The sequence below is a fragment of the Protopterus annectens genome, chromosome 2.part0 (assembly GCF_019279795.1).
Source record: "Protopterus annectens isolate FY-2018-M chromosome 2.part0, PAN1.0, whole genome shotgun sequence".
Lineage (NCBI taxonomy): Eukaryota > Metazoa > Chordata > Ceratodontiformes > Protopteridae > Protopterus > Protopterus annectens.
In genome coordinates, this window is record NC_056728.1 from 244,729,333 (window position 1) to 244,748,885 (window position 19,553).

General features: G+C 36.4%; 1 protein-coding gene across 1 annotated transcript; it reads left to right on the top strand.

Annotated features, from left to right (window-relative positions):
* The first annotated feature begins 10,188 nt into the window (after nucleotides 1–10,188).
* LOC122792727 (cytotoxic T-lymphocyte protein 4-like) lies at nucleotides 10,189–19,250 on the top strand. The gene is made up of 4 exons (XM_044060309.1): nucleotides 10,189–10,389; nucleotides 11,137–11,484; nucleotides 15,516–15,625; nucleotides 19,149–19,250. The coding sequence occupies exons 1-4, from the start codon at nucleotides 10,272–10,274 to the stop codon at nucleotides 19,248–19,250; spliced, it is 678 nt and encodes a 225-aa protein (XP_043916244.1). The 5' UTR covers nucleotides 10,189–10,271.
* The last annotated feature ends 303 nt before the right edge of the window (nucleotides 19,251–19,553 follow it).

Sequence of the window (19,553 nt, forward strand, 5' to 3'; positions counted from 1 at the left end):
AGTCCGACTAGGTTCCACAAATCCTGTTTTCAGCAGAGGCCCGGGGAGAAATGCTCCAGAAGCATGTCTTTAGAATGTGGGAGGAAACCGGAGTACCCAGAGGAAACCCATGCAAATGCAGGGAGAACATGCAAACTCCACACAGAAGGCACCCCAGCCGAGAATCGAACAAGAGAACCTCTTGCTGTGAGGCGACAGCATTAACCGCTGCACCACTGCGCCACCCTTATTTACAAAACTCTAGCTAGTCATGCTGGCATATACAATATAGGATAATATAGAATTATTTACAAGTATTAACAAAACTGCAGCCAGACATACTAGCACAGATAATAATATCTGATATCTTCACAAGATATAGGAGAAATCATGTACTTTTTATATTGTCTTCTGTGTGTGGGAAACAGCTGGTGTAATTAGCCCTTGTTATTGACAGACTGCTCCACTGTATGTGGGGATCTGAATGTGGAAAAATCTGTTTAGGTATCATTACCTTTAGAACAGAAATGATGACTTGTGATGTATGAGTTTAGACCTGAGAGCAGTTAGATAATCCTGCTTGGAAGACCATGATGACAGATATAAAACCAGAACACCTCTATGACACTGTTCAAGAGTAATCTGGACAAGTAGATGGGGCACCGTAAATTCTTACCAGGGATAGTGCCCATAACCCTCCTGGACATGGACAGTCATCACTAAATGCAATTTTGGGTACTGGCTAGCACTTCTATGGTATTGCATTGGATTGAAACAGCAGGTGTCGATAGCCTAGCAATCTCTTATGATCCTCTGATTCTATTTATTCTTTGCAGTTCTGCATTGTATAATATTTTTACTAATTTAACAATAGGAGAAAGACAGAACAGAGTCAGAGCATTCTTCTTAAAATACTCTCACTCACATAGCTAGTACTTTTATATTCTTTGTGCATTTTCTTGACCTCTGAATGTTTTATTTATTCACTTTTGAAAATATTGTGGCTGGTATTTATTATTTTATTTTTGTAAAATTATTGATTATCCGAGAAGAAAGTATTATTTAGCACCAATCGTAGCATAAGAAACCCCATTTTTCAAGATGACAGCATAATCATAACAAAGTAAACTGGTAAAAAAGCAACCTTTGCACTTGATCTTTAAGGACCATTTTATCAAGCACAAGTAAATTTAATATTTCAGCATATAGACTTAAAAGTAGTTCTTCAATGAGGGAAATTACATTTAAGATTGCTAAACTACTTGAAATGGGCTTCTTAAAATGTAGCAGTTGTAACATTCACTTCAATTATTACTCAGAAATAGAATGTATTACATGTAAATACCCAAATGAATAGTATTAGGCTGTAAAATTGAAGTATACAGCACAGGAACAAGAAATTTAGATTGAGATGGATTACATAGGATTTAAACAAAGTAGTAGCAATGTTGTCAGTATCTCAAAGGGGTGTGCTAGTCAGGGCATATCAACTGAAAATGACAGTTCTTCTGGAGTGGTATATAACTGGGGAAATGAAGCCATCTTTGTCATTTCACCATAGACAATGCCATGATAAAGTCAAATCTTTTTTGATAAAAATAAAAGTGATTTTTTTTTTAGATTCTGAGAGAGAAGATGATTCATTGGATTATAACTTGTGTATAACTGAAAATAATATGTGAAAGTCTGATAAAAGGAAAAAGAAAAAAATGAAGAAGGAACTTGGGTTGAGGTAACCATTCAAGACAAAAGTGCTGATATAAAAATCTAGAAAATCCAGGTGCTTCAGTAATGAGTACTGATAATACCAATAAGTTAGATAACGGCACATCTTGTGAAGTAGAAATAATATGCAAAAACTTGTAAAACAGGAAAGAGAACTTGTCTGCAAACTCACCTTAAGTGTTGAAAACTGGTTAGTAAATGTTAAAAGGTGTAAGGTGCTTTTTATCAATGACTGAATTAATGATCAATGTATTATTTCACTGTGCAGAAAAAGTGGTTGCTCTATGAGGGATATTAAACAAGGCATTGCTAAACTACTCTGGGGGCAGCAGAGATTCACAGATGTTGTTCTGGCAGATACAATGAAACTGGAGAGTGGTGTGGATATAACATTTTTGTGCTGAAGCTTCTGTGTAGGAAAAAAAAAAAGCTATCCATAGAGCTTTTGTAATTTCTTTTAAGTGGTGCAAGTCTGACAGCAAAGCTTCCTGTATTTATAAAGTGCTACCACTTTTCATAAACAGTTTTAGGTGCTAGGCAATAAATCTGAGCTGGCTAGTCTTAAGGATGATAATGCAGTTTTGTCTGCTTTGAACTTTCTGTACTGCATGAGGCAGATGCTGTTGATAAATGAATTTTAGCGAATCCCCAAATAATCAAGTTTTAAATTTTGAAACTTTTATACTGCTGCATGATCACTGTATGTCAAAGATACTGATTTAAGGTTCTGTAAAATGAAATTCCATTTTCATGAAAATAAATTAGAAAGTTATACCTATAATTTTAATTATTATTATTATTATTATGATTATTATGATTATTATTGTTATTTATTTGACATTTGTTTATCACGTGGCGTAACTGGGTTGCTGCCCATTTTTAGTGGAGACCCAAGTAGAAAAATCTCCAGATAATAGACTCCACTTTTACAGAGTATATAATCATATAAAAACATACAGGTTCTTGTACTATACGCAAAATAATTCTCTGTTATTACAATGATTATAATGATTTTTGTTGCATCACTGAAAGTATCACAAGTAATAAATATAAGAAATGCAAGTTATGATGAAAGAGTGCTAGCTAGAAATTACAAATTCCATAAAAGTCTTACAATTTTCGGTACTTACGTATTATCGCAACCAGATTTTTAATGGCAATAGCGGTTGCTTCACGATCATTAAATATGCTAGTTAATGTTGTAAAACTGTTGTAGAATGTCTATTTTTGTACCACAAAAATGTGTTTTCTTTACTTATATCAACAAAATGTAAAAAACAGTGTTCGTGTTTCTTTCAGCACTTTACTGCAAGCATATTTATTATTTCAAGTCTGCCTGCTGCACGTTCCTTTGATTGCCCATAAAAAAAACTGCTTCACACCACATAGTAAAAGAAAACCACCGAAAGAACTATTGACATCATTATAGTAGTAATGAAATCAATGATCGCTGAAGTAGTATGTATTTTTGTCAGAACATCCCACCTTCACAAATCAAAAACATCAGTCCTACCAAGTTTTTCATGGAAAAATGACCACGGAATCAGCTGTCAACATCATCCACCCTCACAATTTAAAAGCATTAATAATTCAATGATTCTTTTCAAGACTGATTAAAACATTGTTAAAATAAAAAGTTTACCAAAGCCACATTTTTTTGTATCCGTGTTTTCCTTCTCTGAAGGATTCCTTCTTCACAGTCAAAATATTCCATTCGTTAGTACGATAGCAGCCATGATAATTCAAGCGTGCGTCTGTAATGCATGCTAAACAGGAAGAGGATTTTTTGTACTGTTCCTGTTCCTGAAGCTAAACCAATGTTTTTCAGCAGCAGTAAGGACTTTGAATAGCTCTTTCAAGTGTTTCATGCACTCGTTTCTCTTGAACTGTGGGCATTTCGCAACTGCAAAAATCTGGTTGCGATAATACGTAACTACCCAATTTTCTAACAACTGGGAAAGTCAAATTTGCTATTTGCAATTTTCCAGCATTTTTCAAATGTAATAATCAGTGTATCATATATCTTTATTACTAACACAATTTTGGGTAACTTCTTTCAGAATTCCCTTCTGTGTTTTGGAATAATTGAGGTATTTGAGCCATTTTTCCAAAATACCCATAAACTATCACACAATGTAAAGGCTTAATTTGAATAAAATCATCCTGAAAACTATATAAGGTTTTTAAAATGTTCTACCTTAGAAAAAATGCCCAGGGGTGTGACAAACCTTTTATATAAGAATGACACAGATTTTAGAGTTCTATAAACTTCAGAAAAATGTTTTAATTTTCTTCATATTTTTAAATACTGTGTGCAGTGTCACAAATCCTGGTTTCAGTATGCTATTGTGTAATTTAATCCCAGAATGCTGATGATTTTGAAATGCCATCTTATGAAACACTCTAGGATGACTTTATAGTTTTTGTCTGGCACAGTGTTACTTTCCTCAACAAAAGTGGACTTTATCTCCATGTACAGATGTCAGTACTGAAACATACAAGAATACTTTGTCTATGGCACATAATAAGAGCCTAAGTGGTATGATGCCATTCACATATTGATGCTTTGAAGACAACAACCCTAAAGTTAGTGGAGAAATACTCTCTCTAGGGATCTAAACCTCCTTTGCAACATCAACAGAATGGTTTGGAGGGATAGGTATATCTCTCTGAGGATACCACTGCTCTGGAACAGACTCCCCATCCACATAAAACAAAATTCATCCCTGTCCATTTTCAAGCACTTCTTAGATCTATGGGTGGAATACAGAAAATGTACCCTGAGACTGCCCCCTGTAGTACTAATGGATAGAGGCAGCTCCTAAATTCTTTATCCTATACATGGGTCCCCTCAAATTACCTATGGTATGATACTAGTTATTCTCATTAGGAGTAATATATAATTATTTACGATAGGATGAGTAAGGGCAATCTATAACCAAATGGGACAAGTTATTTTGAGCACAAAATGGGAAACTGGCTCTTAAAATGACCTGCAAGGGCAGCTAGCCTAGTACTTACCTATGAGCCTATGGAACTAAGCCATCCAAATGTCCTCATGGCAGGGATTTCAGTAAGGACACAAGTATATCTCATAGTTGCCTGAATAATGACCCATGCAGATGACTCTGACCACTGTGGTTCTCAATATTCCCCACCACAAAGGAACAAATAGGCTTGAGCCTAGATGGGGAGGTTTGATGGCCTATAGGTGGGTGGGACAAAAAGAATGTGATAAAAGTCCCTAAGTTTCTAGTCACCCTCACAGACTTGACCTGTAAAACTGACTACTATCTACTGCATATTTGCTGACTGTGGCAAAGATGAAACAAATTTCACACATTACTTGACTGTTCTGTTATGTGTTTCCTTGGAATGGAGGCAACATCATATTTACTGCCAGTTTTGAAACAATGCTTTCTGCGACAACTTCACATAGACTTTGATTGAGCAAATTTATTTTCTAAGTATAGTACAGCAAAAACAGTTGGACATGCTGCACTGAAACTTTGTAAGGGTAAATCCCAGAATCGCTGCCATGGTTAGGATCTGTATGTTGAAGTTAAACACTCCATAAATTAGTGGAATTAGTCTTAAATGTTCATTATGTTAGTCAGGCTTAAACAATGCCTCACTTCAACGAATGGAGAGAATAGAGCAATAACGTTAGTCACATTGTGATTTATAGGAGCCTTACATTATATCATTTATGAGGTATCAGTCTTGGAAGTCATTTTTTGGGACCTCTGTAGTCCGAGTCACTTATATGTAAAATTTATGCCATTTTGTTATACTCCACAGGGAGTTATGAGGGGCAGTTTATAGAGTTTCTGTACCTAGAGACACATTTTTTACTTTCTCAACTTTCTGCCTGAGACTACTATATGAATATCTTAGCCAGTGTTATCAAAGGGTCAGGGGATATACTGGAGATGAAATTTCATACTCCTAGAACTAAAAATACAAATGTGTGACCAAACTCATCCCAAGCATGTGTAGAACTAATGTCCAACAGTACCACACACACTGACCCCACAGACATAGTAAACCTGCTGGAGGATAGGTTTGGTGAAAATTTCACTCCCTTATCCCCTCCTAACTTACAGCAAACCTTCCCCCAAACCCCCCCTCACCCTACATATCTGAAGAGTAGGTCTTCAAAGCCTTGTCCAAGGCAAAAAACTCAGCCTTTATTTGACCAGACAACATCCCAAGCTGTCTTCTAAACAAGCTAAAATATGAACTAGCATCACTACTAAATACCCTTTTCAATCATAGCCTAGCCACAGGCTTTGTTCCTGCATAATGGAGAACAGCAACAGTCATTCCCTTCCACAAAGGTGGTCTAACAACAGACACATGGAATTACAGACCCATAAGTATGACCATCTCATCTGTGAGGCCATGGAAAGTATCATTATGGACCTCATAAATAAAGACATAGTTGACTTCTAAACCCAGGATCCTACCCAGTTTAGCTTTGTGAAGGGCAGATCCTGTCTGTTAAATCTGATGGATATATTTGAAAATGTGACCAAGCCCATGGATTAGGGCAGATCTTTCCATACAGCATACTTCAATCTGGCAAAGGCTTTTGACACAATCCCACATTCAGGCATTACCAATAAACTTAGCAAACTGAATGTAAACCCTTTCTTTGTAAGATGGGTTGCCAAGTGGCTCACACACCGGACACACATTATCATAGTGGATGACTCCACATCAACCAGCAGACCTGTTGCCAGTGGGGACCACAAAGGTCAGTGCTGGGTCCCCTGCTGTTTGGTATATACTTCTCAGATGTTCAAGGCAAAACTAAAGGACTGTGGCTGACCAGGTTTGCAAACCAGGTGCAATCACTGAATCCTCAAATGATGTCAGTGTACTCCAGGAAGGTCTCATGCAGACCAATGACTGGTGTATTAGTCACAGTCTCAAACTGAATGCAAAGAAATGTATCATCATTATTCCCTTCAGTGCAAACAATGTCCCCTCACACTATGAAATCAACAACAATACCCTAAGTACCCAAGAAGTGGTAAGGGACCTGGAATCACAAGATGACTGCAACCTTAACTTCCACCACCATGTGTCTACTGTAGTAAGGAAAGCCTTCTACATAGCACACTTGATTAGTAAAGGCATCACTCTGAGAGGAAAAGAAGTTATAACCCCCCTATATTCGCCACTTATCTGGCCCATAATTGAGTATAATGCTCCGTTTGACATGTACCGTATGAAGCACCTGCAGCAGTTAGAGAGACCTCAGAGGTTTCTAACAAAGAAGATCAAGAGGCTGCAGTATGTGCCTTACACAGACTGATGAAAGTCCCTGTCACTATACTCCGTATCGTATAGACCTCTTAGGGGTGAGTTATGCCTGGCCTACAAAGTAATCCAAGACCCAAATCTAATGAACTTGCTGCATATCTGTAAATCAAATGGGACTAGGGCTACCCATTCCAGGGAGCTAAATGTGGCCTGGGACTTAAATTAGGACATGCTGGAGGGACACATTTATCTCCCAATGACTGCCACATCTTTGGAACAGACTACCAATTCATGTGAAACAGAACACCTCTATAACACCATTCAAGAGAAACCTGGACGAATGGATGGGGCACTGTAAAGTCTTACTGGTGACAAAGCTCACAACCCTCCTGGATTTGGGAAGTTATCATTAAATGCAGTCTTGGGTGTTGACTAGCATTTCTGTGGTATTACATTAGGATGAAATGGCTAGGCTTAAAATGAACTCTGGGTACCCTAGTAATCTCCTATGATCCTATGAACTCCACATGCTTCTCAATGAATCTATCTGCAATGTTGCTTGTGTCATAGTTTACATAAGTGTATCACAGACATACCACTTTTAGATATGGAGTTGTCATCCCTGAAAAGTAATGTCATAAAATTTTCTAAGACTCCATTGTATAATAAATGAGGATTTGTTTATCTGCTGCAAATGAACTTCTTACTTCACTATGTTAACTTATCTAGTGGGAAAAAGCACATGAGAGAAGGACAACTCTGTGGCTTTAGTTTTGTATTTTTAAATTTGTAGTGTGATGCATGAATTTAAAAGTCTCGTGTCTCAAAGTACACAGCTGCATAAAGTAATGTAAGGCACAATGCCAAAATCCTTACAGACCTCATGATACCCTTGGATGTTACTCGTAAATGAGATATCCTTCCTGTAAGATAAATTAAAAAAATAATTAATTAATAGAACTACCGCTTTTTCATAATCACATGCCATGCTGGGATGTTCTGATATTGTAGAAAGCTGAAAGAAGCTCCAAAAAACACAAAACACATTGGATAAAGAGACTTTATAGAAAAAACACAAAGCTTTCGGGTAGAACCCTTTCTCAATACTGAATGTATTGATATATCAGTATTGAGAAAGGGTTCTACCCGAAAGCTTTGCGTTTTTTCTATAAAGTCTCTTTATCCAACGTGTTTTATGTTCTGATATTGCCCATTGGTAGCTTTTTTAACTGCATTTGTGTGCAAATGTAATTTGACTCCTAGATTACAGTGGCTGACTTCTGTTTTCTGTTGCAGTAGGGATTGGTCATCTTTTCTTGTGTTGTTCACTTCCTTTGCTCCCAACACTGATTCAGTTTCGCTTGTAAGGTTTAAACTATCAGTTTCATCAGGAGATTATTTTTTACCTTTTGCACGGCTTTTACTGTTCATTATCAGATACTGTACTTGAGTTTGTATTGCTTTTATTGCTGTAGTGAATGGTTAATTTATGTAGGAATTCTAATTTGTGGGGTTTTATTTTCATTTTTAATGATATTTTTGTACAGTTAGTAATGTACGGGAGCAGAGGGTATGTTTCTGGTGTCTGGTGTTCTTTATTATTGAATTACTGGTTTGTGTTTTGTTATTGGACTTATTTATGTGCTTGGTAATTTTTATTGTTAAATCGCTTTTCCAAGATGAAAGCAATTTGTGGAAAGTTTAATTGTGTGCGGGAGACCCGTGGGATCTGTAGCTGAAATCTAGGTCACCTGCACTAATTTTCTTCCATGTGGTAGACAGATTTGATGCACAGACAGTTAATCTATTTGATTAATGATGTGGTTATTTTATAAAGCTAATTATAGTTTAGATCTTAACTGCTTCTCTCTTTACTGCCACCACTGTTTACACTAGCCCTAGAAAACAGAGTTCTAGACTACTTTTCTCCTTTTGTTTATTCAAAATTATGTAATTTTACATAGTCAGTTATTTGCTTGTTGTTTTTTCATACATTTAAAACTAGTTTATCTCACAATTTGTTTACCTGTCTTGTCTGCTCAGGCTATCACTTAAGAGTTTTCTTACTTATTCATTTAATTGTGTTCATCTCATTTTAAGAATGAACTTGCAAAATTGATCATTTTGTTGTATGTTTAGTCAATAAAGTTATACATATTAGGAAAGGAATTATTGGAAACTGTATTATACCATATATGCACATATATGCGCAGGCACGTTCACACACACACACACACACACACACACACACACACATGCACACACGCACACATGCACACATGCACACGTGCACACACACACACACACACACACACACACACACACACACACACACACACACACACACATATTAGTATGGACACACACACAGACACACAAACATATTACAGTAAATGCAACAAAAAAGTAAACACACACACACACACACACACACACACACACACACACACACACACACACACACACACACATGCAGACACACGCACACTCACAAACATATTACAGTATATGTGCAACAAAAAAAGTAAAAATGAAGTCCAAATTAAAAAAAGATCATGAACACAACATATCAGTAAAAAATCAGTACTGAATTATGTTTCTAATACTGGACTGGATTCATTTGTAAAAAAAAAAAAAGACTAAAACGATTACAAATATGCAAATACAATACAGTAAGTAAGATTGTGTTAAAAAGACTGAGTCATGGTGTCAAACAAGGCACAACATTGGCCAATGATAATTTTTTTACTAGTCGCTTGAAAATGTTACTTGAATCACACCTAATCCAATAAAGCAAAACGAATGAAAGCAAGGATATGAAATATGCTTTTGATGTGTACTTAGTTGTCTGCATAGCCTAACTCAAGAAACTGCATGCAGTTTTTTACAGATTTCTTATAATAGGCAAACAGAACAGCATTTTCTAAAATATGCAGGATTACTTGGTTGGTAGGAAAATATAATACGAGTCTACCTTTTGATTTCATCAAAGCTAAAGGCTAAAGGTTTTTATAGCCAGTAGGGGGCATTGTCAGCGGCACTGGATAAAGCAGATAGAATGTTCCATTACCTAAATAGATATCTGAAATTATAGGTTTCCTTTCTGGTAAGTACAACAGCAAAAAAAAAAAAAACAGATGATACAGCGACCTGAAAGAAGCATATGCGTGTATGTGGGTATGTGCGTCTGAGAGTTTTGATAGATATATATACCCTGATCTTGGTTCAAAGACTTTAAAGGTTTAAGGAGATATAGAGCTTATTCTTGTGGTTACATAGCCCTATTCTAAAGAAAAATGATACTCAGCATTACCAGGCCAAACCATTCTGAGATGTGGATGTGCTCACAAAGAACAACACTTTTTCATGTGTTTACTATCCTCTTTTTCTGCAATCATATCAAGTATTTACAAGGTAAGATATCCAGGTGTTTGGATATTTCTCTGTTTTCATCTATGATATTTGACAACTTGGTTAATGTCTTTTAAATCAATTTGTTTTAGAATGATAGAACAGACTCAAGGGGATTTTCAGATTATAAAACAGATTTGAAAACTGTCCTATTTCATTTATTTTTATTTATCTTGTCATGACATTCAAAAACTGCAGACTATTTTTTCAACTTTATTAAACAATGTAAATGAATGTACTACATTGTCTTGGAGGTTGTTTGTTTTTTTGCTATAGATGTTGAATAGACCAAATTAAATGATTTTTTTATGTGATGTCATAAAAAAACATCCAGCTACCTGTCAGAATTGTATATTTGAGAGACTAATTAGGCCCATAGGTAAGTACAAGGTTATCTGTTATTGTGCACCAGTTTAAGCCTAGCCAATTTCTACTAGTGAGAACTAAATCCTGCACATCTTGTCTATGAGGTAAACACCTTGACCATTGCACCAACTCAGACCCCCTTAATAAGACTAAATAAGTCCCTACAACCCCTAAATAAGTCCAAATGTTGATAATTTCATCTGAATTCTGTTGTTTTCTACTCCTGACTGGATTACACTGTCCTGTGAGCAAGTGTTTAGGGGTGGAGACAATTTTATGATTTGCTCCCAAAATTCTTTTATGCAAACAAACCTGAAATTGCTTCTCTGCTTTTAGCTTTATTCACAATGGTCAATAACACCTTTCATTTTCTTCCATTAACAGCTATAAAGGTTTATCAGCCCGCAGTTGTGGTAGCAAACAGAAACGGTGAGGCCACTGTGGAGTGCAGATACAACTTTAATGGGACGGTAGAGGAGATGAGGGTATCCTTGTTTAAGAGAAAAGATGTACCTTTACTTGTGTGCGCAGCATCCTTCTCAACTGAATTCAAGCCATTTGAAACAAAGGGGCTTCTGCAGTGCAAAGGGCAGCCAGGTCCAGCCAATGTTTCCATCACTGTTTCTGGACTGAAAGCAGCAGATACTGGTACATACATATGCAAAATGGAAATAATGTACCCACCTCCATATCGTGTGAGGATGGGCAATGGGACACTAGTGCATGTATTTGGTAAGTAATATGATATAGTGTTGTCAGTCCTACATGAAATTTAATTGCTTTGGTCATAGTATAATTGTTTAGTGCTTGAAATACGTTATTGTTTTCTAATGCTTATTTAGCCAACACTGCCCACTTGGCATGCTATGTATTCTTTTATACACACTCCTGTGTCTGCTTAGTTTCATAAGCTGACGTATACAGCTCAAAGCGATATGTCTTGCAAGGCTGTAGAGTAACACAGCTGCTGTAGCTAGATTTGAACCCATGGTTCTTATTTTGTTCAATGGCGATTAGTAAAATATATTTGTTTCCCTGTTCATCAGCCTTTCACCAATCCTCATGTTAAAGGAGATAAACAATTAAAAACTGTGGAACAACAGATTCACAGCAAGCTAGGCAATGTATTGCATGTCTACACTCAATAGCCAGCTCCTGACTATGACTCATGCAGCCTGGATACAGTCAGTAGCCCTGGCAATGGATGAGCAAACAGAAGGAGAAGGAGGAATGAAAAAGTAATGGGGGAGGGGGGCTGAGATGGGAATGAATATACTAGATGCATGCTTTATGATAGAATATCCAAAGATAGAGGTCAAGACCTTTTAGGGTTATGTTACTAAAGGAAGATGGTGCAAGCCCTTGCCTCAGCCCGTTTCACACCCTGCTGCACTTGAATGACAGTTAACACTGCTGGTACACTTAACCCTTTGCCCTAAGGGGAACAAATAGGCTTTAGGGCTCTTACCCCAAGGGGAATTCATGGACTGGGTCAGTAGATTGGTTATGGGAACAATCAGAGACTAGAAGGATACTAGAGACAAAAAAACTCTATACCCAATGGCAAGTCATTTTGCAAACTCATAGAAAATCGGTGTATTTTATTAAATATTAACCTTAGTGGCAGGTCCCTTAGAAGTGCAATAAAACTTACTAGAATCCCGTGCATTAGGGGAACAGTTAGCAGTCAGTGCTAACTGTGATTTTTGAAAGTTATGTAATTTAAATTACTGGGGACTGCAAAATATAGATCAAAGATAGTTTCCTCACCATAGCAGAAATTTTTAAAAGGTTAGCTCTTTTGTTTGATAAGTTGGCGAGAGAGATTTATAGTTGTTGACTTTTAGCTGTCAACAGGCTGTGAAGATCCAGAAGACAAGGGTTTGAAACTCAGTATCACCATGTACTTGATTTGCTGACCAGAACACCAAGAAAGGCATGTTTCGGGCCAATAAATTATAAACAAAATGTTTTGTTTACAAAGGTAAGAACAGCTGAATAAATAATGGTGTGAATGGCAAAAATGAGTCTGAAAGTACTACAGGAAGCTGCAGATGTCTTGGAGATAATGCATTTTGTAGACTGAAGCTGAGACACAATTCAACACCTTTAATACAGTTTCTGAAATTTTTCATGAAATTATTTCTCATGGAGACAATTTTGCAATAACAGGAAGCAACTCATTCAGCGTTTAACTGTCCTTCAGTATCAGCAAAACTGTCATTTTTATATGTGGTTAATTAGGTTTTGTGTTGAAGACATTTTAAATTGAAAAATATAAGTGCAATATTTTTTTCATAAATGAGCAGGCATCTGTAAATAACAATATGCAAAATATATGCAGGAAGAGGCAATCAAGAAGTACTCAATAATTTGCATTTATACTATCTTTGCTGTTTTTTAAGAAACTCTTATATGAGTCACAGTTCCTCTGTTCTTAACCACATTATTAGTAGACTTTTCTGTACGTCAGTATCTCCCATGTCTGAGTGTCCATTCTGTTATATTGTTTTCTTTCTTGTTATTTTATGTTCACATCCTTGCATTATTATTATTATTATTATTATTATATAATTTTATTGTTTTTACCATTTCCAAGACAGTTGCGCATGTGTGTGTGTGTGTGTGTGTGTGTGTGTGTGTGTGTGTGTGTGTGTGTGTGTGTGTGTCTATATATATATATATATATATATATATATATATATATATAGAGAGAGAGAGAGAGAGAGGGAGAGAGACTGCATTTACTGAATTTACATTTGCCCTTGCATTTGCAGCTTGTTGCCTGAAGGATCTATGAAAGAACACTTGACATACTAGGTTAACAAAGAGGTTAAATAGAATTACAATACCAAAACCTTTGTTATCAGGTATTAGTTTTCAGTATGTTGCCATTGTCTGTTCACCACTTCTGCACCATAGTGACTGCAAGTTAAATGAATCAAGATTGATTATCAGCTGTATTACATGAGGAACCAGGCAGGGTAGGGTGTGAGGTAGGGTGCTCACTCTTAAGACTTAAATGTTGGCATAGAGTCTGTGATTTGGCATTCCACTGATGATAGGGATTTGCTACAGTCCCAAGACAGACTGCTATTAAAAATTCAGCATTACATGGTAGGGTTGGAGCTAACTGATATTGTATGTGGTGATGAACTTGACATCAACATCTCTGTCTGTTTAAGGCATCTCAAAAATTTCCATGTGTAGGACAGTAATAATATTGCTCGACGCAAAACTACATATTTTCTCATCCTCTTCCCAACCCACCAACAGCAGAGATGGTCCTGGCCCCCAGTGGGGGGAGGAGGGGAGTAGTACCAAGGACACTAAAAAACTAAATTTAGGATAAGGAGGAGCAGAAAACTTTAGCTAGTGATCTGGAAAGTATGCAGTGGTGAGACAATGTTTTTTAAAAAATAAAGAAATGTTGCATTGTGACAAGAGCACAGATATCACTTCATGTGGGAATACAACCAAAAGAAGAGTTATACACAAAAATTAGGCCTGCTGTCTTGCAAATTACCTACACTGTGACTAATGTACATGGAAAAATTTAACTGAATTAAAATATGTGAGCCACCATTACTTTACTGTTTTTGTATTTCTTATAAATATACTCTTTTTTTTTGTACAGAAATTTTACAACAGGTTGTTGGTTTCATGTCTCTGTTATTACTCTCTATTTTTTACCATTTCCTGAATAAACCTATTTCAGTTAGTTTATTAAGAAGTTAAAAGTCTGATTTATTTGTAGATTCAGGCCATCACTTAATCAAACACAAAAGACCTCACACAGCAACCAGGTCAAACCATGAAGAGTTGTCCTGAGAGTTGTTGTGTCTTTCGGCTTTTCCCGGTTAGAGGTCGCTGCAGCGGAACTCCGGTCCGCTAATGATTGGTAGTTGATTTTTACGTGCCGAATTACCAGCCCTGATGCGCAACCTTCAATGAAGGTACACCCATTCACGCATGTCTCCACGCAGAAGATGTTCTAGCTGAGAATCGAACCGGACAGAGTCTTACTGTGAGGCAACAACGCTACCGCAGCACCACCACCGCAAGAGTTGTCCTGAGAGTGTGATGATAAAAAAGGCACATTCATGGCTGTCACATTGCATAACACTGTTATATATTTAGAATAGGAACACTGTTAGTGGTATATAAGAGATGAGATGGCAGACAAAACTGTGGAAGGATAATAAATTCTACCTGCTCTTATAACTTTACACTGCTGAACAGTTCTTTTTATTGGCTTCACGTACCTCACCAGGAAAGCATATTTTTTTGGAGGGAAATTTTATCAGCAGAAATAATCTTCTGCAGATTATTCTGAAATGTTGCATATTAGATGTCTAATGATAATAATAATAATAATTCCACAATAGGAATTTACATTCTATAAATCATAAGTGGGGCTCTTTGATTAAATATTGTATAACATTTGTTTTTAGTTCATGTAATCTGGTGTAAATGAATTCTCTACAAAATAGCACATGTAGAATTTTGTAGCCTGATACTGTCTTAATCTTTTTGTTATGTAAATGATCTACATTGGCAGTAACTATTCCTGTAAAAGCCATACCATATTCCTATAATGCCATCCTGATTTGCAGCTTGTTAGTTTTGTTGGTATTTTAAAAGCTCTAAATGCTTGGATACCCATGCTACCTGTCACTGTTTAACATAAATTAGATGTGTTTGATTTTACCAAGGACAGGTATGACAGTGATTTAATCACTGATTTTTCTCTCTCATTTCAGATATTGAGCCCTGTGAGGACCCATTCCTCTACATTCTCATCCCCTCCACAGTTGCCGCTGGACTTTTGTTGCACAGCATTGTTATGACATTGGCTTTCTGTATCTACAAGGTATGTTTTTATGCAACAAAAAGTGATTTTCACATTGTTAACCTTAGATGAATCAGCTTTGAATGATCTTAATATAGTTAGCTTGTGACATAATGCATAGTATGTGACATCATCACTGCCACCCCCATTAACTGCTTACTCTATCTTACTTCTTCTTCTGTCCCTTTAATTCAGTCATTCCTCTCCTCAGCTGATTACAACTTTCTAATAGATGTTTACCATCCAACTGGATGCACCCCATGTATTTGAAGGTTTACATTACTTTTCCACTCAGTAAACATGGGTGTGTTTCACACTCCACTTGCCTACTGCCATGGGGTGATCTCAGCACAAAATAAAAAACTTTTCTTTATACCTTATTTGGCCCTACCTACTTACTCCCAATGACTGGATATGTCCATTTGTGGTTACAGCCAGGGGTAAGAGTGGGATGGTAAAGTCCCAAAAGTGCATTCTTTAAGAAACCTTATTTTGTGCTGCCCCACCTGGCAATCCCCCACTCTCTGATGCATGGGTGTAATGGTATCAGTCCAGGAAGCATATGGGTTCTGTCATTTGAATGGCCCCACTGCATACCTCTCAACCTCTTTATGCAAGAAATCTGGACAAGGTCTGACAAAATGTGAGGAGAAAGGCCAAAAAATAGGGACAGATTATAAATATTGCTCTTATAAACTTAGAAAGTTGCTAGAGTAACAGGGCTTGTGTTAACATACATTTTCTGATAGATTTAAAGTCTGAAACGGAAGTCCATGTCATTATTTAGTGACTTCAATCCTAAGATCATCCCAATGATTTACTAGAAAACCACAAATTTTATGATGAACAGACCAAAAATATGAGGCAAAAATCTGAACATCCTGTGAAAATCTGGACTGCTGAGAGGTATGCCCCACTGTACACATCTGAAACTCATACCCCAAAAATGTTTGCCTTCCCATTCCTTAGCCTTTACTGAGGTTTGCAAGATAGATCCATATTGTAGTCTACCTGTCTCTCCCTTTAGATAACAGAACTGCCACAAACCATTCAGCCGTTCCTATGGTCCTCTACTACAAGGGCTGATAACTAAGGCCACAAACCATTCAGCCGTTCTATGTTTCTCTACCACAAGGACTAATAATTAAGGCCAGTCTAGTAGCATCACGTACATGGACTCCCTCTATCACTTGTCCAGTACCTAAATCAACAAAGTTTTGTCATTTATTATCATAATATTTGTATAAACAGTTTAGGGGGCAGTTGACTTCAAATGGACTCAGGTTTTTAGGCATTTTAGACCATCAAGATATGTTAAATTATTACCATAATATTACTTACAAGACTCATAATGTTGAATTAGCAAAACTGTACATATAAATATGATTATTACATTTCTTTGTCAAACTATATAATTACCCTGCCTACTATATATATATATATATATATATATATATATATATATATATATATATATATATTCTGATTCTGTCTCTGGGCCTGAATGCTGACAGATGTAGTATGGCTCAAGTGGCTTACCTACCTCAGGTCGGGCAGGATTGGAGGGTGGGCTTGTGATATCTTACATTGTGTCACTGCAACAAGCAAGGCTAAGGATGGGGTTATTAGTTCTTTTCAAATACATAATGGGAACAAAAGAGGTGTAGGTAATATTGGGACATTCCTGCAAGAGTTCACAGATGTCCCTGTTGACTCAGCGTTCAGGTTCCACAAAAGGTTATTAATCACTGAATTCAACATCAGGGTTTTTCATAAGTCTGTGGCTCTGTGACAGGAATTCCACTGTATCATGAGGGGGTTTGGCTTTGCTCATAGTCCTTTAGTGGCAGAAATGATGTACATTCATACATAAGATTATGATGGGGGTTGTGATCGTAACCAAATTATTGTGCTTTTGAAAAATGCATTCAAGAAATTCTCCTCAAAGGTGAAGCTTGAGAGATGAAGTTCTTGAATCTGTTTTGAGAAACATTCACAAACTGCTCTGACCACAGTCCTGCTTCATAATTCTGGGTAGTACGTGGAAGGATTTAGCTGCCTTGATGTAATACGGCTTTATAAAAGTGCATCAGAGTGGGTCTCTACAGTTTTTAAAGCTGCTGTTGATTTATTGGTGCACTGCAAGTCTGGCTGCTGTTTGTGTGACAGTGCAAGCCCTCAGATGCTTTACAGCTTTTAAAACTATTAGTTTAGTTAATTTTGTTAGGAGTTCTACAATGAATTGCAGTGTTTGTGGCAATCTGAGCTTCACTTATTTTCATTGTTACAACACGATTATTTTTCTCTCAATTCAACAGAGCAATCAGCATGTTCCATGTATGACCTAAAGGATTGTGACTGACTCTTCAGTCATAAACAATATTTCAGAAATGGACTCAAGACATTCACCCCAAGAACAAAGTTCAAGAAGCAAGTTTCTTGAATTCATTTTTGAGAACACTTTCTTTACAGCTGCAATCATAATTCTTTGTAATACTTTGAGAGTTTTAACTACCACTATGCACTACCAACTAAAAAAAAGTTTTAGCAATACAAAGTTTCTTGTTAAAAATACTAAGTAAATCATGGTGTATTTCACTTCTGGTTGCTGTTTGTGTGGCAACACAAAATGTGTTACAGCTATTAAAGCTGTTCACTAGTTTTCCATGCAGTTCTGTAGTGAATGCAGTCTGCAACAGGTACTCTGTGGTTTATTTAGTTATACAGGAGGATTCATATATAAAAACCTCATTATAATAAGTAATGTAGTGCATTAAAAGTTACAATTATTCTCCAAGCCGTTCTGCACTTCTCAGCACTGTCTTATAGTGGCCAGTCTGTGAGTGATAGTAGTAAATGTGTTACAGCTTTTAAACCTGTAAAACACTTAGTGCTCCTTTAACTTTTACAGTGCATGGAAGCTGATTAAGTGCCATGCACTACTAAGAATTATTATCATAGCCCCATCTATCATAAACATGCTTCTTATATGTTCTTGACATGGACACCAAGATTTATCTGTTTAGGTTTTTTTTTTTTTCCCATGGAGTGAATTTCTTGATGTCCATGACTTGAAAACATAACAAGGCAGGTATGATCAAAGATCAAGACATGATCCTTTGTAATATAGCTAAATTCTTCCATGAACCTCACTACAACAGAGCTATTTTTCTTTTGTTTTCAGAGGTTAAGTCCACCCTATAAATTAGGCTGCTGTGATGCATGCTTTATGATTGTTTTATTTACATCTTTATTAAAAAAGTAGAGCAACCATATTTACATCTTTATAAGAAAATACCATTGGTGCATTGTTCTTCATATACAAAGGGAATTAGTCTCAGCATTAATGTTTCCTGAAACAGGTAACTTAAAGCAACAATGATTTCAGTAATATGTTCATTATTTCATATCAGAAGCCTGTCATTTAAGTCATGGATTTTGGGTTTTTGTTAAGACTTTATTATCATCAGATATTAAAAAATGTTTCATTATGTCAGCATTTTTAATTATGATAAAATATTTAAGAAACTGTTTTTTTTTTCAGTTAAAGAGCAGAAAGAACAAGGAAGATACAGACTATGAGAATATGTCTACAGAGTATTCCACAAGAAATACAACTCTTCCATATCAGATTCTGAATGACTGAAGGAAGCTTTATTATCAAAACAACACTGACATTCAGGCAGCAGATCAAACCAGAAGTGCAAGCTTGAGACTTATAATATAAAAGGAATCTGCAAATTCAAATGTAAAACAATGGATTAATAGTGACCTTTCACAAAATCAGCAATCACTGTGTTTTAATTGTGCTATGTGATCTATCACAGAAGAGATATTCTCAGCATTTAACTCATTATAGTCACTTTAATTCATATTATTATGCAGTTCCTCTCGTGCAAGCAAGTTGACAATCTTGACAAAAGACATTTTGATTTAGAGGGTCACAGTT